We start from the raw sequence: 18,010 nt of genomic DNA, 5'->3' as shown, positions 1-18,010 counted from the left end.
CTCACCTTAGAGTAGAAATGGCCGAGGAACGCTGATCGGACCTGTTCCCATGAAGTGAACGCTGATCGGACCTAAACTGTCGTTTGGATTAGAGTATGAAGACAAACATTAAGTTCAGATTCGATTTGTTCACAATTTGCCCTAACATCTACTTTCGCTGGTTAGGGACAAATCGCCCATTCATGATATTTCTAGCAACCTAAAACACTTTTGATGATTAGATTAAACCTAGAATCAGGCACTAAGTAGCTAGTTTAATGCAGGCAGTAAGCGCAATCATGAATAGAGACAATCAAAACATAAATCCTTATTTGTATTTAGCTCATGGATCTAAACACCCTAACACCCTAGACTAAGCAAGGTGACTACTCAGCCATGGAGCAAGAAAACACAGAGACAGAGATATAAAGCAACAAGAAATATGACTGAAATAAAGTAATAGGGTTCAGGGGGTTCTTCTCTAAATCGAGAGAGATGGCCTTCTCCCTTTACAATCCAAAAGCACAAAAGTCTCCAATGGTTTTCTTCTGTCTAGAATAGCGTAGTATGATAAATAGAAACAGAAAATATGATATATCAAAGCCACAGGCGGCTGGGAGAGAAAATATGGATAATTAGGGCAAATCCCGTAATGATTGTAGTTTCCTTAAAAATCTCTGCCGCTGGAACACTCACTCGGAACAGTCACTCGGGTTGCTTCGCTATCTGACTGTTCTGCGTGAAAACCACCAAATTGCATTGTTTTCTGCCTCTTTTGTTCCAGCTGGTCCATCTCCCATCCAATGCAACTCCAGACCTGTAATGATTCCAAAAGGACTAGAAAGACTCGATAAAGACTTGAAAACCAATTTAAAAGCATGTATACAAGATGTATAAAACACCATATATCATATTGTGTGAGACTTATTTTACAATTAAAAACTCGTTTTTACACATAAATTTCAGTTAATATTTGTATTTTATAATCATAGTATATATGTGAATTTTTATCAACTTTCTACTTAGTGCTAGAAAAAACATTCATACCTATAACTTTAAACCCAGCCCAACCTGAATTAAGAATTAGAATAAAAAAATTTGAAAGTTAAATAAGACCAATCCAGTGAATGACAACATCATACACTTTCTTATCTAATAGTTAAATATTTTATTAAATTTATCTGATGCTTAATTATTTTCATAATTATTATTAAATAATTTTAAATTTTTATTTTTGTTTAGATTTTTTTTTTTAAAAAGGGTTCCTTTTCATATATATATATATCAAATACTCTTTTACATTTTCTGTTTAGGATTTTAGGAAAGGAATATTACTATCATATAAAATTTTACAATTATCTTCTGTTTAAAATTTTAGTAAAATAATTTTTTTATCAAATAATTATTTCTAGTTACTATTAAATAAGTTTAAAAAATAATATTTCTACAATTCCTATCTATACTAATTTTAGACGGAGGGAGTAATATTTAGTTTCATGTTCATCATCAAATTTTCTCTTAAAAATATTACCAAATAACTTTTTAAAAATTTACAAATCTCTTTTGTTTATGATATTTAAAAAATATATCAATTATTCTCTTACAGTTTTTAGGGCTTTAGAAAAGGAAATTAATATTAAATAATATTTTAAAATTTAATATTTTTTAGGACTTAGAAAAATAAAATTACTATAAAAAAACAATTATTTCCAGTTAATATTAACTATTTTAAAAAGTTGATATTTTCAAAATTCGTATTTTAATATCACTAACATTGTAACAATTTTTCTTTGATAATTAAATAATTTTTAGTATCATGTTTATCAATAAATTTTAAAAGTGAAAATTAATTTTAAATAGACTTTTACAATTATCTTTTGTAAGGATTTGTTTTTTTTTTTTTAAAAGAAAAAAATCTTATTTTGTCAAGATTAAAAGAGGAAAAATTATTTCACAAATCTCTTTAATTTACGATTTTAGAAAAAAAAAAGAAGTTATTTTCACATAATGGCAGGTTTTTATTGACACTTTAAAAATTTAATTTTTTATTGGCACATGTAACAATCGTATCGGATAAAATATTTGAAATTATTTTGGTTTATAATTTTTTAACATAAAATTATCTATGAAAAAAGAAAGTTAGTTATTTATAAGAAAAATCATTTTTTAAAATTTTATTTTATTTAGAATTTTAAAAAAGGAAACTTACTTATTTTATAATTATTTTTTATTTAATAGTTTTCATTAAAAAAATTCTTGTATTGGTAGGATACTATTATTCGTCTTTGTTTAAAATTATTAAACAACAAATTTATTTTTAATAAAATTTTCTTTTTAACTGATTTTATATTTTATCTTATACGTACAAACACATATTTTCATATTCACACATACTCATGTACGACAACACATCATAATTGAAAAAAAAATTGTGTTAGCATCATAAAATGTATTAAATTATAAAAAATGAGTTGTATCAAGAAATTTTTTTTAAAAAAATACCTAGGTAATACTTTTCTCGTAAATAATATTTCGTTTTGTGAAAATAATATGTGGAAGATTAAACCTAAATATAGTTGTAAGATATTTGTAGCTATTTTTTGGTTTATAATTTTTAACATACACTTATCTATAAAAAGGAAAGTTTGTTATTTATAGTAAAATAATAGTAATACTTTTACAATTTTGTTTTGTTTAGGCTTTAAATTACTTATTTTTAGTTAGTTTTAATTTATGATTTTTATTAAATAATTTTCTTATGTTTAGGATTTGTGATTTTTACTTAAAAAAATTTACTGACACATGTCGCGATCATGTTAATTAGCAATTTTGAAAAACCAAGCTTTATATAATAAGATGTATATATATAAACACATGTCACAATATCAGAAGGAAATTTTTTATCAAATAATCTTTTGCAATTATCTTTTGATTAGTGTTTCTAAAAAGAAAAATTACTATTAAATAATATTTATAATTACTTTTTAATAAAATTCATTTTTGTTAATATCTCAGTATATATATTTTTAATTATGAGATTGATTAACACATATCACAATCTTGAAATATATAATTGTCCTGTGTCGCGATCAAATTAGTTATCAACTTTGAAAAACCAAGTTTTATATAATAAGATATGCAATTTAAATATTTTTCCAGAGGAAACTTTAGTGACCAAAATAAACATTTGTTAAAGTATAAAATCTCATCTCATATTTTATTAATTTATAATAATTACAAGGATTTATATATTATTATCCTTAGTCTTTAACTTTCAAAATAAAAATCCTCGCATGCATTTTGTTAACAAAATATTAGCATATATTAACTGACGTGGGAGGATTTTGAACGGTTAAACGACCCGGATTTGAAACAGTCCCATTATATTATATTTGTCTAGTTACATAAATATTTAATCAGGTTTTTGATCTCATTTAAATACATAAAAAGATTTATGGATAAACTACATCTCTATTTAATAGATTAGTTTAGGCATTTTCATAGATTTGGTATCCCATGTTAATCTAAAGAAACTATCGTATACTCTATCCGTTTCACAACGATAGATTTCTTAGTATTTCCTTATATATTAAGAAAACATCTTATATATTAAAACATAAATCACAACCTTGATTTATGTGTGATTTTTTTTATAAAAAAAATGGACCTAATAGACCTATTCTTAGAAATTCATGTTACATTTAATCTCTAATCTTATCATTTAAATTTTAGGCCTACCAGAAATTTTTATTGGGCTATCAATAATTGGATTTAAACAATAGATGATCTATTGGATTTATAGATAGTATAAATTAAATAGATATTGTAATACTATACCTCCATACGTTAATTATTTAAATATTTATCGATGCTAAAATTTAAAATTATAAAAAAATAAATTTAAATAACAAAAATCATATTATCTAACAATGATTAATCTTTACTACCTTAAACCAATGAAATTTTTTTTTAAACTATATAGTTTATTTTTAAAAATTAAATAGAAACTAAATGTTTAATTATTTACTCGATAATATAAATCTGTGAAGCGAAAAGTTTAATTTTTTAAAAAAATTCTAAATTTGTGAAATGTTACAATATTTTTGAATATGACAGTAAAAAAATATTTTACTAATCTTTATATATATAGTTACGATTTTAATAATGAAATAATAATCCAAAATATATATATAGAAAAAGATACAAATACATGTGAAAGTTTGAAACAATCTATTCAATGAAAAAATATACCGTAAACTTAAGATATTTTAAAAAAACTGATAGACACAAATATATTATAATATATACCAATTTAGAATTGAAAACAAAATGTTTATATAAAAATAAATGAAAACAAAAATTCGCGGTTGCGCGGATCGAGATCTAGTACTAAATTATATAGTAAATGTATCATTTTCTATAATTTTTAATTTTCAATAATTTTTAACTAATAGTAATTCAATAAAGTCAATTAATTTTTTTTGAAGATCACAACTTTTTATAAAAAAATACAAAAAATCTATTTTTGTGATACAATTTTTTTTCTAAAACATCTAAGTTAACGAAACGGAGCCGTGAGTATTATATAAAAATGATGACTCTTATCTACATAGCATGAATCTATTCCACACTAAAACGCAGGAAGTAATCTTAGCTAAACTTATTTCCTATCATATTTTGTAATGATCGATTAAGGATTTACATACTCGGCCATACTGTGGTGACCGATGTACTTGTATAGATTGTATACACTTATTTTTAATTCATGCGAGTGCTATTAATGAGTGGCGCAGAAAATACATAGCCTTTTTGGGATTTAATGTATTTTAAAATATATAAAAACGATTGTTGTTGCAAGTGAATATTTGGCTTTAACAAAAGCATCTAAATTCGGCTTTACAAAAAGAATCGTAATCATTAATTAAGCCACTTGAAAATCAACAAAAGTATGAATAATTAATGATCTCATTAGTGTCTACAACCCTAAGACAGAGGATCCAATTCTCTTGCCCAATGAGAGGCAGATATAATCCAAGAGGGCTAATGATTCATAGCCCATGAATTTTCCTATGTTATATCATGATATTGGTATAGATGACGATTTAAAAAACTGGACAGTGAAACTTGGATACAATTTCAAGCATTATAAAAAATCCACCATTTATCAGATGCCCTTATATAGGGTGATTTGTTTTTGGCAGATTCTCTTAGGTAGTTTTAGACTGCTTTCTAGGTGAGAATTTGAATTATTAATGTGTATCCTGAACATCCGGTCATATTGAAATAAGTTAAAGTCTGAAAGATGACTTCTAAGCAAGCAGTGTATGTATTTCAAAGAAAAAAAAAAACCAGTGTATAACAAATAGACTAGTCATACCAGACCAAATAAGTATGGTTAGTGTATGAGGGGAGAACCATAATTGTGAAAATATATTCTAGATATTACCTAAATTTTGATTAAGCGAGCATCCAACGATTTAATAAATTAGTGAATCTTCTAAAAGCATATATATAGCAACCGCATAATCATCCTTTTCAATTCCTGTGTCCAACATCGATTCTTTGGTTCCACTCTCGATTTGGTGGTGAATCACTCATATCTATAATGAAGGAGTCGAAGAATCGATTCAATGGAATATGGAAATTTTAAAGAAAGAAAGAGATGGGAAGGAAAGCAACTTGCACTTATTTTGGACTAGTGTAAAGTTTTATATATTGGATATTAAGAAGTATACATATCGTTATTTTATATGTTGTTACTGAGATGTTTAGCACTTTCAATAAAAATGTTTTCATCTCCGATATCAGCTGTTAATTATACATGCAAGTTGTAACATGCTACCGTTTACGTAAAATATATATTCACTAGCATTATTTCCAAATATAAGTTTTTGTGAACCATCGGCGACTCCTAAACAACGCTATTATCGAATTGGAATACAATACAGCTGAAACTATCATGTCCAAACATGTTGAACTGATTACAGTATATCGCTTTTATTTATCATAAAGGTAAACGTCTTTTTCTTTTCCAGCATAAAACCCTAGCTACCCTCGTGTATTATACTGCCTATTAATCCTTAGTTGAAGGCTAACAAATAGTCTTAAACTTCAATCTTTCAATGATTTGAAAGATACTAAAGATATGCCACCGCTCCTAACATTCCAAATTCATTTATCTCTATCACTATGATATTTGATCTAGATATTTTAGCTTTTATATATGATGTGATTACGTAGACGAACTACTAATCACATGAAAAGATATCCAAACACCGACACAATGGATGAATTACCATTTTCTGGACTTATTCAAATATGTTTACAAAACATAAAACGCATTTATCATATAAAACCAAACACAGTATGCTATATTAGCATAATAATTATGCACATAATTATTATTTGTCTTTTGTATATAAACAAGTAGGAAAATGAGATACGTACAAAAATACGGCCAAAACATCATCCTCTTATTTTACTGATGGGATTTCCCCATATATACTCTTATTCTTCGAGTATATTTTAATCAGGGATCCTTCACATTAACGAATTTTTGTTAATGAATATGAATAGTTAATAAGCGATGGAAGATTCATGAACGAAAAAGAGGACGTTGAGGATACGATCTTGAAGTATATATTAATACAATTAAATTCGGTCTAATCCATATATCCATTAAACATTGTATGCTGATAGGTATTAACTTTAGTGCAAACTTTAAATGGTGTTGAGTTCCTATCGGACAAACAATATTCTTCGAGAAAAAAAAACAAGGAGAGGATTATGTCGAAATTATTATTTTTGGTAAAAGAATATGTCGAATTATGATTGTTAAATTTCTGTTTCGTTGGTTTTCTACGTCATTTTAGCATATTTTAAGTTTACTTTTTTGTACCTTTGAATATATTGTTAATAATGTGACAATTCACAAGAACAACAGAAACAACAATGTTGAAGAAAAGTTAAGGGGTTATACGTGACTGAGACCTAACATCTAAGACTGCTTACCACCTGCTGCTTACAATAGGTATGTTGAAAGCTAAATGTGTTACTATCGTAGTGTACAAAAGTTAAATGTGTATTAAATGATACAGTGGAAGGAAAAAAAATATGATGTAGAGTGTCAAAAATGAGAATGTAAATGTTGAATTTTGAAATTATTGTAGATAATCTAATTAATCGTTTGATATATCAGATGTGAAAAAAATACGAATTCAAAGGTAAGATAAATATTACTTTCTTCTGTTTCACAATATAAGATGTTCTGAAAAAGTTTTGATATTTCAAAATATAAGATGTTTTCATACTTTTAATATATTTTAGCTTTTATGAAAATCGGTCAATCAATTATATTTTACTGCATTATTTATGATTGGTTAACTTAGGTTTAATTTATATTATTTAATAATATTATTTCTTTAAAAATAAATTTCTTAATTTTTGTAAATTCAAGCAAAACATCTTATTTTAAAAAATGAATGGAATATTATTTTTGAGAGATCACAGTTGTTATTTCTTTATTTCTCAGTTACATATTTAAATGTTATTTTGATATTTTCTATATAAAATGAAAATCTAGAATTTCAGCATCCTACACGCAACTACAGCTTCGAACGGAAAAATAATTCAAGCCTTACAATTTTTTCGGGTTATTTCTAAATATATTTTATTTTATATAATGAAAATCAAACATATATTTCACAATTTAGTCCTCGAAAAATAATATCTTATCAAGAAAGCAGCCATTAAACTTGCGTAAAAACATTGAGTTTCACAAATTTACAATAGATTTATGGTGTATTTCCTTGGTTTTTTTCCCGCTTTTCTAGTTGGAATTTTTGATCATGTCGTAATGATGGATCAGCATGTGTAAGAAGAGAAAATCAGTTGCTCATTGATCTACAATCTTATTATAGTGAGTTAAATAGCCTAATATCCAATGATTTACTCACATGTTCGAAATCTGGATCATCTTGATCGAGATGCTAACACATGATCCAACTGATAATTTTCATCAATGATCATTTGATTACTCGGTTTCCTTTCTAGCAAAACTCAACCTTGTCATATGACTTGTATTATGTCGGATCTTATCAGTATATTTTAATGTTCTCATTAAACTCTGACCTAATAGCTACATAACTAGTACTGTACAAAACCAGGAAAGAAAATTTACATTTACATATTCTCTCGGATTACCTCCGATGAGCCAAATTCAATGTTGATGAATATGCTAGTTGAAATATTTCAATAGCTTAATCAAATACTGGAACTAGTTGCATATGGGATAAGATGACATCCGGGTTTTCATAACTGAATAATTGTCCGAGAGGGGAAAATAAAATATAATTGTACGTGATCTTTGCTGGAAAAATAGTACAACAATTCATATTGCATAAACTTGACTAATCAAATTTATAGATATGATATTATTGAATATATAGCCACTAAACCAAAGCCGATAACGAGATACGCTACGTTACTTGAAGCAAACACAAAACGTGCCAAAACCCTAACTTCCGACGCAAACCAAAATTATTAATTATTAAAAGAGACTACCCGTAGTAGTTATTAAAACAAGTACCCGACCCGATACAACAGATAATCGGATCCATCAACCAAAACAAACATTCCTTGGAACAGCCTTGCACTTCAACGGCTTCTTCATCTCCATAGACAGCTTGAGAACCTCAGTGAGATCCACATCACAAGAACCCTTAACCCATTCGAAATTCTGAATCATCTGAGCAACCCAGAGATGAACAGTGGCTAGACCCATTGCTTTGCCAGGGCAAACCCGACGACCTGCCCCGAATGGAGCCAACCTAAGATCTGAACCCATGATGCTTACATCCTCACCTTCAGTAAACCTCTCAGGCTTAAACTCTTCAGGGTCGGTCCAGATTTTGGCGTCATGTGTGATGGACCACATGTTGACCATAGCTATGGTTCCTGCAGGGATAAGGTTGGGACCTACGTTGACATCGTGGATAGCGAGACGAGCCCACGAGAGGAGCGGCCCAGGTGGGTGGAGCCTCAGGGTTTCTTTGACAATAGCTTGAAGGTACGGCAGTTTTGAGATGTCAGAATCAGACAAGGATCTAGTGTTGTTACTTGTAACGGAAGCTATCTCTTTGAAGAGTTTAGCTTGAATGTCTTGATGCAATACCATTCTTGCAAGTACCCACTCTACTAGAATCGCAACTGTATCCGTCCCTCTAAATATCATTTCCTAAACATAAATCAAAAACCCATATTAAAAAAATATAAAAAATTTAGATAACATATACTGTATTAAAAACACATTATTTTTAATAACTTATATCCTAAAAACAAATACTAGTAAAAGAGCTTACCCAAAGAACAGCAATCATGTCAGAATCAGACAACTTTTCATCCTTTTGCAAGCCAAGCAAGACATCAACGAAATCATTTTCCTCTCCATCGAGATTGTTGCTCGCCTTCATCTTGTGCTTCTCAATTATGCTGCCGACAAAAGTGTTGACTTCGGAGACCAAAGCTCTACACCTCTTCCTCACTCCTTGGAAGTCAAACCAACGAAGAACACCAAAGTGATCACTCCAGTTAAATATCCCAAGCAACTCATAACCTTCACTCACCAGCCTCTCCAGAAAACACCCATCACCATTAACCTCATCAAAGTCGTAGCTTTCACCAAAAACAGTCGTCATTACATTATTCAATGAACCAAAGTGAATCACCTTCTTCACGTCAACTTCACCACCAGCTGAAGACATAGCAACACTCTTGATCTTCTTCACGATCTTCATACCGATTCCAACCCTAACACCTACGAAACCCGCGATTCTTCTCGGACTGAAAAGATGCGTTGAAGCGATTCTCCTCAGGTTCCTCCAGTACTCACCATACGGTGCGAACCCCATGGCGCGGTGGAAGAGAAGCTCGTAAGCTGACTCCTTAACCGGCCGGTCAGCAAAAGCAGAGCTGTTTAGAATCTCTTTAGCGGTGTCCGGTTCGCTGGAGATGACAAAACGTGAAAAACCAACGGAGAACGCCATCAAGTGAGAGGCCTTAAAGCGTTGGGCAAGCGCTGCGAGAACGCGGTGAGGGTGGGAGCGTGAGAAGACGGCAAGAGAACCAGATGGACCAGGAATCGAAACCCGAGACTTGGAAGACTTGGTGCAGGCCCATGCGAGGCCACCTGGTGAGAGAATGAAAGCAACTGTGGCTATGAAGAGAGAAAGCCAAGCAAAGGTTTCGAAGGTGACCAGGTTGAGAGAGTCAAAGAACAGAACGTAAGGTTCTGGAGACATCTCAGGCTTGAGTAATGAAAGAAGAGAGAAAGTGTATGTGAGAGAAAGAGAGAGAAAATAGAAGTGTTGAGAGCTATGAAGATATGAAATGGTATGCATGGAAAGAGTGTTTAAATAGACGGTCACTTGGTACATCATTAATATTTTAATTATTTTTAAAAATAATTACTTTACTTTTTATTGGCCTGTTAATGTTGGATTAATTATTTTTTAAAAAGTTTGTACTAGCATTGATTATGTTGTCTTTAGGTCAAAGGCAAGTCATTAACTTTTACTGATGAAACCACGGAATGATGGAGTGATTCTTTGATATTGCTGTAACTTTGTTATTTCCAAAATTGTTTCGAAAATCACCATTTTAAAAACGTACTCCTCCCGTTTCTAATTGTAACTAGTTTTGCTTAAAATCACTAATATTTAAAAAATTGTTATTTAAAAAAAATATTATTTAACCAATCAATTCAACCAATTATTAAAAACCTAATATTATTTCATTGATCACACAATATCCAATAAATGAAAAAGATGCATTGAAATATGTAAACTACTTATATTGTGAAACAAACTTTTTTTTCGCTAAAACTACCTACATTTAGAAACGGAGGGAGTATTAATGTTTAAATAGACGTCCTTTAAACATGTATTATGATAAAATTATACTGTAATGATATCTGCTAACTTTGTGTTAGACAACAAAATAAATTCGTTTGTTAAAATTTTTAGTCCTAATATATGTTGTTTTTTTGAACTTAAAAGAAACTTTAAAAAACTCTAATATGTGTTGTTATTATAATGATTTGGGAATGTTTCTAACCAGTACCAATATTTTTTGAAAAATCGTTAGCATGTAGTAAAATGTGATTCATATGGATTGTGTGGGAATTTAAAAGCTAAAGATTTGGTGTGTCATGCAAATAATTTTGCAACAAAGTCAAGATATTTTCTGCCACATACATAGAAAATATTTTTTTTTATAAATGTTAGATTTAATTTATCCAAAACTTTTGTACAGTTAATAACTTTGAGATCGAAATGTAAATAATTTGACTAAGCGTCTATATTTTTTTTATTAAACACACGTTCATTTCATAACTTAAAGAATTTATTCTCCAATGAAGTTTAACAATGAAATAGCTGATTTTGCCACTAAATCATCCATCCCATTACTCAACCAAGATACATGCGGAAAGGAAATAACATCAAACAAAGAGCTAAAGTAATAGATGTCAAATAAAATACCGAACAAAGTTGGAACCGAGCCTCTACCCTTCAATAGCTTCACCAGGGAGAGATAATCAGACAAGATCATCCTCTTGATCCAAACCATACGCACATCCCTGCATCTATCTTTATGATCTCCTTGTCTCTTGATAGTAAATAGTCTGTTTCCAACATTTTGTCAATGGTTTTGGGCAAAAGTGTATACGGAAGCTCTTTTTCACCATGCCTACACCTATTTATTTCCCTCCAAGGGCATGAACAGATGCTTGAAAAGTGTATCTCAGCAGGAACATCCTTATACGGTCCTATCTATTATCCAGCAGAAGAGCTACAATCTCCTCCCAATATTCCGTGTATCTAGATTGAAGCAAACATCGCACCAATCTCTGCCAAATCACTCGAATATGAACATGAGTAAAATGATTCCTTGTCTCCACATGTTACTGATAGAGAACACACAGAAAATATTTTTAATACTTCACTCCAATAAACTTTTACAACAGTTTAACGTCAAGGAGTAATATCAACCTCGCATTAATGTTATGGAGAATTCTTAGGACAGAGTTCTTAGCGGAATATAAGAACCCGTCTCTTAACTTTCAACTAAAAAAGTTAAGAGCCGGCTCTTAAATTTCTTATTTAAGAACCAGCTCTTAGATTTTTTAGTTAAAAGTTAAGAGACGAATTCTTATATTCTGCCAAAAACTCTACCCTAAGAACCTCCCATTAATCATGCTCTTAGAGCATCATTAACCTAGAGACCCATTAAGGGTCTCTTAATTAATTTTTAATACTATTTAAGTAGTAAATTTGGTTAAGAGACTTAGTTAAGAACTTTCAATTTTTATGTCCTCCATTGCAAGTCTTTTATTTAAAGGTTCTTAAAAAAAGAATATGATAAAACAACACATCAATGAGAATAAGCTTTGATATATCTTCACAATGCAAGTAATGACACACCATAATCAATAACAAGAACAACAAAGGAAGAACATGTAACATGAAACAGAACATGTGCATACTCACATTGTAAACTGTTGAGTATCAAGAGGATAGTCGGCCTGGAACTCTGCAGACTAAAGCTTGGAACTCTGCGGACAAAAGCTTGTCGACCTGGTAAGATAGTTTGTAAGGAGTTAAAAACTTTGAAGCTTATGGCACAATAAAACAACTTCTATTTAAAACTTTAAAACTGACTACATAAGTCGTAAGTATAGCAATGCATTTTATATAGAGTAGAATGCAATCAATCAGAAGACTTATTTTTAGCAGTAATCCTACAGTTTTTTCATCACGCTTTTAGCAATAAATCACAAAACGAAGATATAGTACAAGAGCTTACCTCATCCATCACAAACATCGTGCAGTCTTTCAAAACACACACTCCCTTTGTGGTAAGATTCAATATTCTTCCAGGAGTTCCAACGAGCAGATGTACAGGTTGATGTAACCGCTTGATATCATCTCTCAGACTGGTACCGCCAGTGGTGACCATAACCTGGATGTTCAAGTATTTGGAAAGCTCCTTGCAAACCTGTGAAGTCTGAAGAGCCAGCTCATGCGTTGGAACTAGAATCATGGCTGTTCTCAAATATATGAGTTCCTAACAATAAACAAGCATACTAACATTGGTATTTGGATCAATTTTCTCAAGAACTGGAATGCAGAAGGCACCAGTCTGATAACGAGTATCAGGAGGTGGGACCCTCAACGTTGCCTTCCAATCTTGGCCGCCACTGAGAGTAACGGAGCCACTGAATCTATCAGCACAACAGAGATATCAGCTTCACCCTTCTAATCCAATCAATTCATAAAAAGGTCTGAAGATCAAAACACATCGAACTTGAGGTAATTAGCCATTGGTTTAACAAAACACAACAATATCGCAAAACCACATTATTAGAACAAGTTGTTTCATTACAATGATCCTATGATCTACAATCCAAGACCAAGCAGGGACAGATTGAAGCATATCAAATCAATTTTCGGCCAATCAACAATCAATTTAGTCCATAAAAGAACGTACCTGATTTGGGTCACTGTCAGAGTTGCATAGAGGAGGCTGAGTTCCAGGTTCTCTTTTCTGATAACAATCGTTTGTCCAAGAAGAAGAAGGGTGAGAAACTCAATTGCGACGAGTGAGAAGAAGGTGATGACAATGAAGGTCGGGACGGAGGAGGATTGCGCAGAGAGATTGATCAGGACGGAAGAGGCGTTGGGGAGTGATCGGAGTTCGGAAATCGTGAGGCGGAGAGGTAAAGCGTGGAGACGGAGGGTGGAGATGTACATGAGAAGAGAGTACCTCATGTCGAGGTCAAAAAGCATGGTGTCGGAGAGGAGATCGAAGAGGATATGGGAGGTGGTGATGGCTTTTGAGAGATTGATTTTGTTGGAGATTTGACACGTGTACATTAAAAAACGTCCCTTGCTTCCCCTAAATAAGATACATCTTTTGTTTTAATATTTATTTTTGATTTTGTTTTAAATCAAAATTAATCTAAGAGACCCTTTAAAAACTTGGATAATAATGCTCTTAGTATTGTCGGAAAAGAGAAAGGATACTTACTAAAGAAGAGAATCGAAATGAGAATCACAGCCGTCCTTGCCACTCTTATCAAAGCTCTTTTAATGGTACGGATGTATTAGTATTTTATTGGTGCATTTTTGTGATAATATTACTAAAAGAAAATGAAGAAAACTTAACCGAAATGGTAACAAAACTTCTATTTAAAACATTTAAATTTTCAGAATGCCAGAAGTATTCAATGAAAACTTCTAGTATTTTAATAAAATGAGTCTAATTTTACAGAACTGACGCAGTTTTTTTGCTTTTTGTAATCAAAATGTAAAACCTAAATAAATAATTCGAGTTCTACTTTTTGCTTTACACTCATAAATATGAGTAAATACATGTAGTTTAGATCAAAAGGTGGAGTTAATACGTCTGGCATTTAATTCCAAGGCGTGCTCACATGTTCGAGCTTTTACTTCACAATTCGATATTTTAAGAAATAATCAAACGAGTTAAATTATGAGACACGTATATGGAGTCAGATCGGTAGTGGAGTCAATATCAATATCATAATTGTAAAAGAAAATCTTTGCCGTGTGATTTTATCTTTAAAGGCCTCGCGTGGTCCTTGTAATTTTTGTAAAATCACTGTGCTTCTTTAATTTTTTATAAATATTGTACAGTTTACATTGCTAATTTTATTGTTTTACAGGATATAGACTGTAGAGGAAAACTAAATTAACAAATAATTGTACTATGATATGTAAAAAAGGGAAAAAAAAAGAGATTAAAAGGGGAGACAAAAGGCAGTGATGATAAAACGAAAATACAGGAAGCGAAGAAAGCTGACATTTTATACGTAAAAGCTTTGTAATGTGTTATGTAGTCTTGTGTAGCGTAGGCCTGCTTCATTCAGCTACTTCTACTGCTTGATTTACTGTTTCGTATTTTATATAGTATTTGACAGCGAAGTCTACAGTTCCCTTTCACATTTACTATAGTGTCGATAGTAACTTGAAAACATGCACAATAGTGATTTTACAATTCCCTTTTACTGCATGAAGTGTGAACTTTTACTTATGTCGGCTTAGAAAATAGCCACTAGGTTAAAAATTGCTTTAAGATGATTTATCTAAAATCTTTTTACTACAAACATTTTTTTTTGGATAAGATGTCAAGATTGCCATTTTCTGAAATAGTTTACAATGTTGCTAAAAGCAACTTATTACAGAGCATAAAAGAAACACACACAACCCAATACTCTAATAAACATTTTGTTAAAGAACCTTTCAATATTTTTTGGACAACTGCGTGATCTTATAAATATAGGGGAAAGATAATAATACATCCCGAACCTAACGCAAATCCCTGAACCCAAAACGCATGGCCAAGCAAGAGTTCCTCTAGTTATGAATGGAAAGACAAGACAACTGTAGTTTTCCTTCACATGCAGTTTTTCCGGAATACATTCAACATTCACGTTTTTTTGTTTGCAAAAGCAGTTTAAGCGGGAGATCTGCATGCAGTTCAATATTTTTATTTTTTTGTGGAAAAAACGGGAGATCTGCATGAGATCTCAACCGCTAACATTTGGTGGTGTTGATCTGTTTTTTTTTTCTTTTTGATAATAAATAATTTTGTTCCAAATATTTAACTTTAAAATATATTTATATGTACAATGATTAGCTTTATAGTTTATATTAATACTATTTGTGTTGTTTTAAAATTATAAGCAAGACGTTCAATTGCCGACAAAACACAACAATTTTAAATGAAATCTTTACCGAGAACGTGTATTTATTGAGTTGTACAATCAAATAATTTTCATGACTAATCACTATTTCAAATATCTTACATCCACTGGTAGAGAGTTTTCCGGTGGTAAATTTACCCAAAAATTCAATATTAGTGTAACCTAGCGGTTCTCTCAAGAAAATCTTAATCACCTAAAAAGAAAATTTAAAAAGTATAAGTATCTTATAAAATATTTACAGGCATTTCAGCCGATCCTATAACATCTAAAATATTTGTTTAGATATCTATGTGTAATTTTTATTGTTTTAATATATGTTGTATAGTTTTGAACTGATTTTGTCATTCATAAGTTATAATAAATTATTTGATCGGTTTGATCTACTTCTTTCTTGTATGATCCGCTTGATCTGCATTTGTGCTGCTTAATCTGTATGCTTAAACAAACATTAAACGTTATTAAACGTTACCAGCCCCATCAAAAACCAACCTTATACAAACATTTAAGAGGTTACTTATTTTCAAAGAAAAACTAGTTCAACTATTGGTCAGCAGCTTATGCAATGCACTCCAGAAACTTTGACCAAAAGAATACATAAATACATAGAAATAGAACTACGACTTTTGAAAACACTGAAGCAGTTTAAGGGAAAAAGGTGCATGTTCTACATTTTTAGTTGAAAAGGACATAACATCAGGAGAATATTTCACTATTGACAACTGTTCATTATGGAACCCAAAATGATTTTACGGTGACGCGTAGGCATAAGTAAGAACAACAAAAATGAAAGGAAATGAAAAGTGAAAGGCCAATCAAGTCCATGTCGGGACAACGAGAGATCTTACAGTTATGACTTCTGGTTCGGTTTGAGCATAACCAAATTGATATAGTTCTTCCCCTGTCATCATCTTGTGGTTCTTCTTGCCCTTGTTTGCCATGTAGTCGAAGATGTACATGGATTACTTTTTGGTTACATAAATAAACACACTCATGCACATATATTTAAATATCACATATATATATTATCATTTTATGGATGTACTACTTTCACAATATATATATAATTATATATACAGAGTCGGACTCATAAGAAGATTTCACTGTAGTCATAATTTTGAATTTTAGATCCGAAAACGCCAAATAATAACAAATAAATAATTTGTTAAAAAAACAAATAAATAATAAAAAGAATAAATAGGGGTGCCTCGGGTTAGTGAGTTTTAAGAGACTTGCGACCAACAGAGTTCAAGCACCTTACGAAAATTAATTTATCATTTTTTTATATTTAACTAGTCTCAGTTGACCATTTTTTTTCTCCACGTGGATCCGCCCCTGTATATATGTTAAAAATTGAAAATGTTAGAAAATTATATTTCAAACAATAATAGTTTTCATGATATATTACGCTGTTATAACGGTGATAATAAAGAACAATACGATAAATGTATAAGATTGCCAAAAGTATAATAATACAATATGAAAAACCAGTTTAAAAATAAATCGTGTTGGTGATATTTTAGCGGGTTGGTGAAAATGAAACTATAGTTTTATTGTCTTTGTAATCTTTTCCCATGCGCTAATATGCTGTTAAATCGTACAATTCAACGCGTTCTTACCAAAAACTATTAAAATATCCTTTGGTATCTAGATGGTGAATGTGAAAGTGAATGGTTTGTGAGTTTGATGGGTGGCTCAACGTATTCAATCAAAACAGTATCCTGACTCCGATTTGTGGACTCTGCGAACAGTAGCCCATCAGATAGTTATTTATTGGGCCGATAATATATAGCAGAGACTCGTGCAGGCACATCAACATTCTAATTTTTGTTTTTCGATCATTTATATAACTTTTCTTTACACAAAGCTTTGCATTCTCTCAATGATTTCACTTGACACATTCGCAAATTCTTTGGTTACTGTAGAATCCACCTTTGCGTTTCGAACATTGGAGTTCTCTTTTACAAAGCATAACTCGATCCTTTTGTCGAGCATCTATCTTACACTTCGGTCCAAAATGGCATTTTTTACAACTAGCACCATTGTTCTGATATTGATCATTTGAGATTGTCGCTCCAGCCTTAATACTACTTGCAAGATCTTGTTCTACATGGTTACATTCACCAATAAATCAAAATTTAGGCCATAATTATAAATTTTAACCGCATTTAAGATTAATAGAAAGTATTTGGTTCTTTAAATGTGAGCAACGTTGTGGCTACAATTTTTTTTTTTTTTTTTTTTTTTTTT

At 30.8% G+C, this 18,010-nt stretch overlaps 1 protein-coding gene across 1 annotated transcript; it reads right to left on the bottom strand.

Annotated features, from left to right (window-relative positions):
• Positions 1-8,388: 8,388 nt before the first annotated feature.
• Positions 8,389-10,354, bottom strand: LOC106310026 (cytochrome P450 78A5-like). The gene is made up of 2 exons (XM_013747220.1): positions 9,339-10,354; positions 8,389-9,214 (listed from the first exon to the last, which is right to left on the bottom strand). The coding sequence occupies exons 1-2, from the start codon at positions 10,275-10,277 to the stop codon at positions 8,597-8,599; spliced, it is 1,557 nt and encodes a 518-aa protein (XP_013602674.1). The 5' UTR covers positions 10,278-10,354; the 3' UTR covers positions 8,389-8,596.
• Between the last annotated feature and the right edge of the window lie 7,656 nt (positions 10,355-18,010).

Source organism: Brassica oleracea, chromosome C8, assembly GCF_000695525.1.
Source record: "Brassica oleracea var. oleracea cultivar TO1000 chromosome C8, BOL, whole genome shotgun sequence".
Lineage (NCBI taxonomy): Eukaryota > Viridiplantae > Streptophyta > Magnoliopsida > Brassicales > Brassicaceae > Brassica > Brassica oleracea.
The sequence above is the reverse complement of the archived record's forward strand: the minus strand, read 5'-3'. Positions and strand labels throughout refer to the sequence as shown.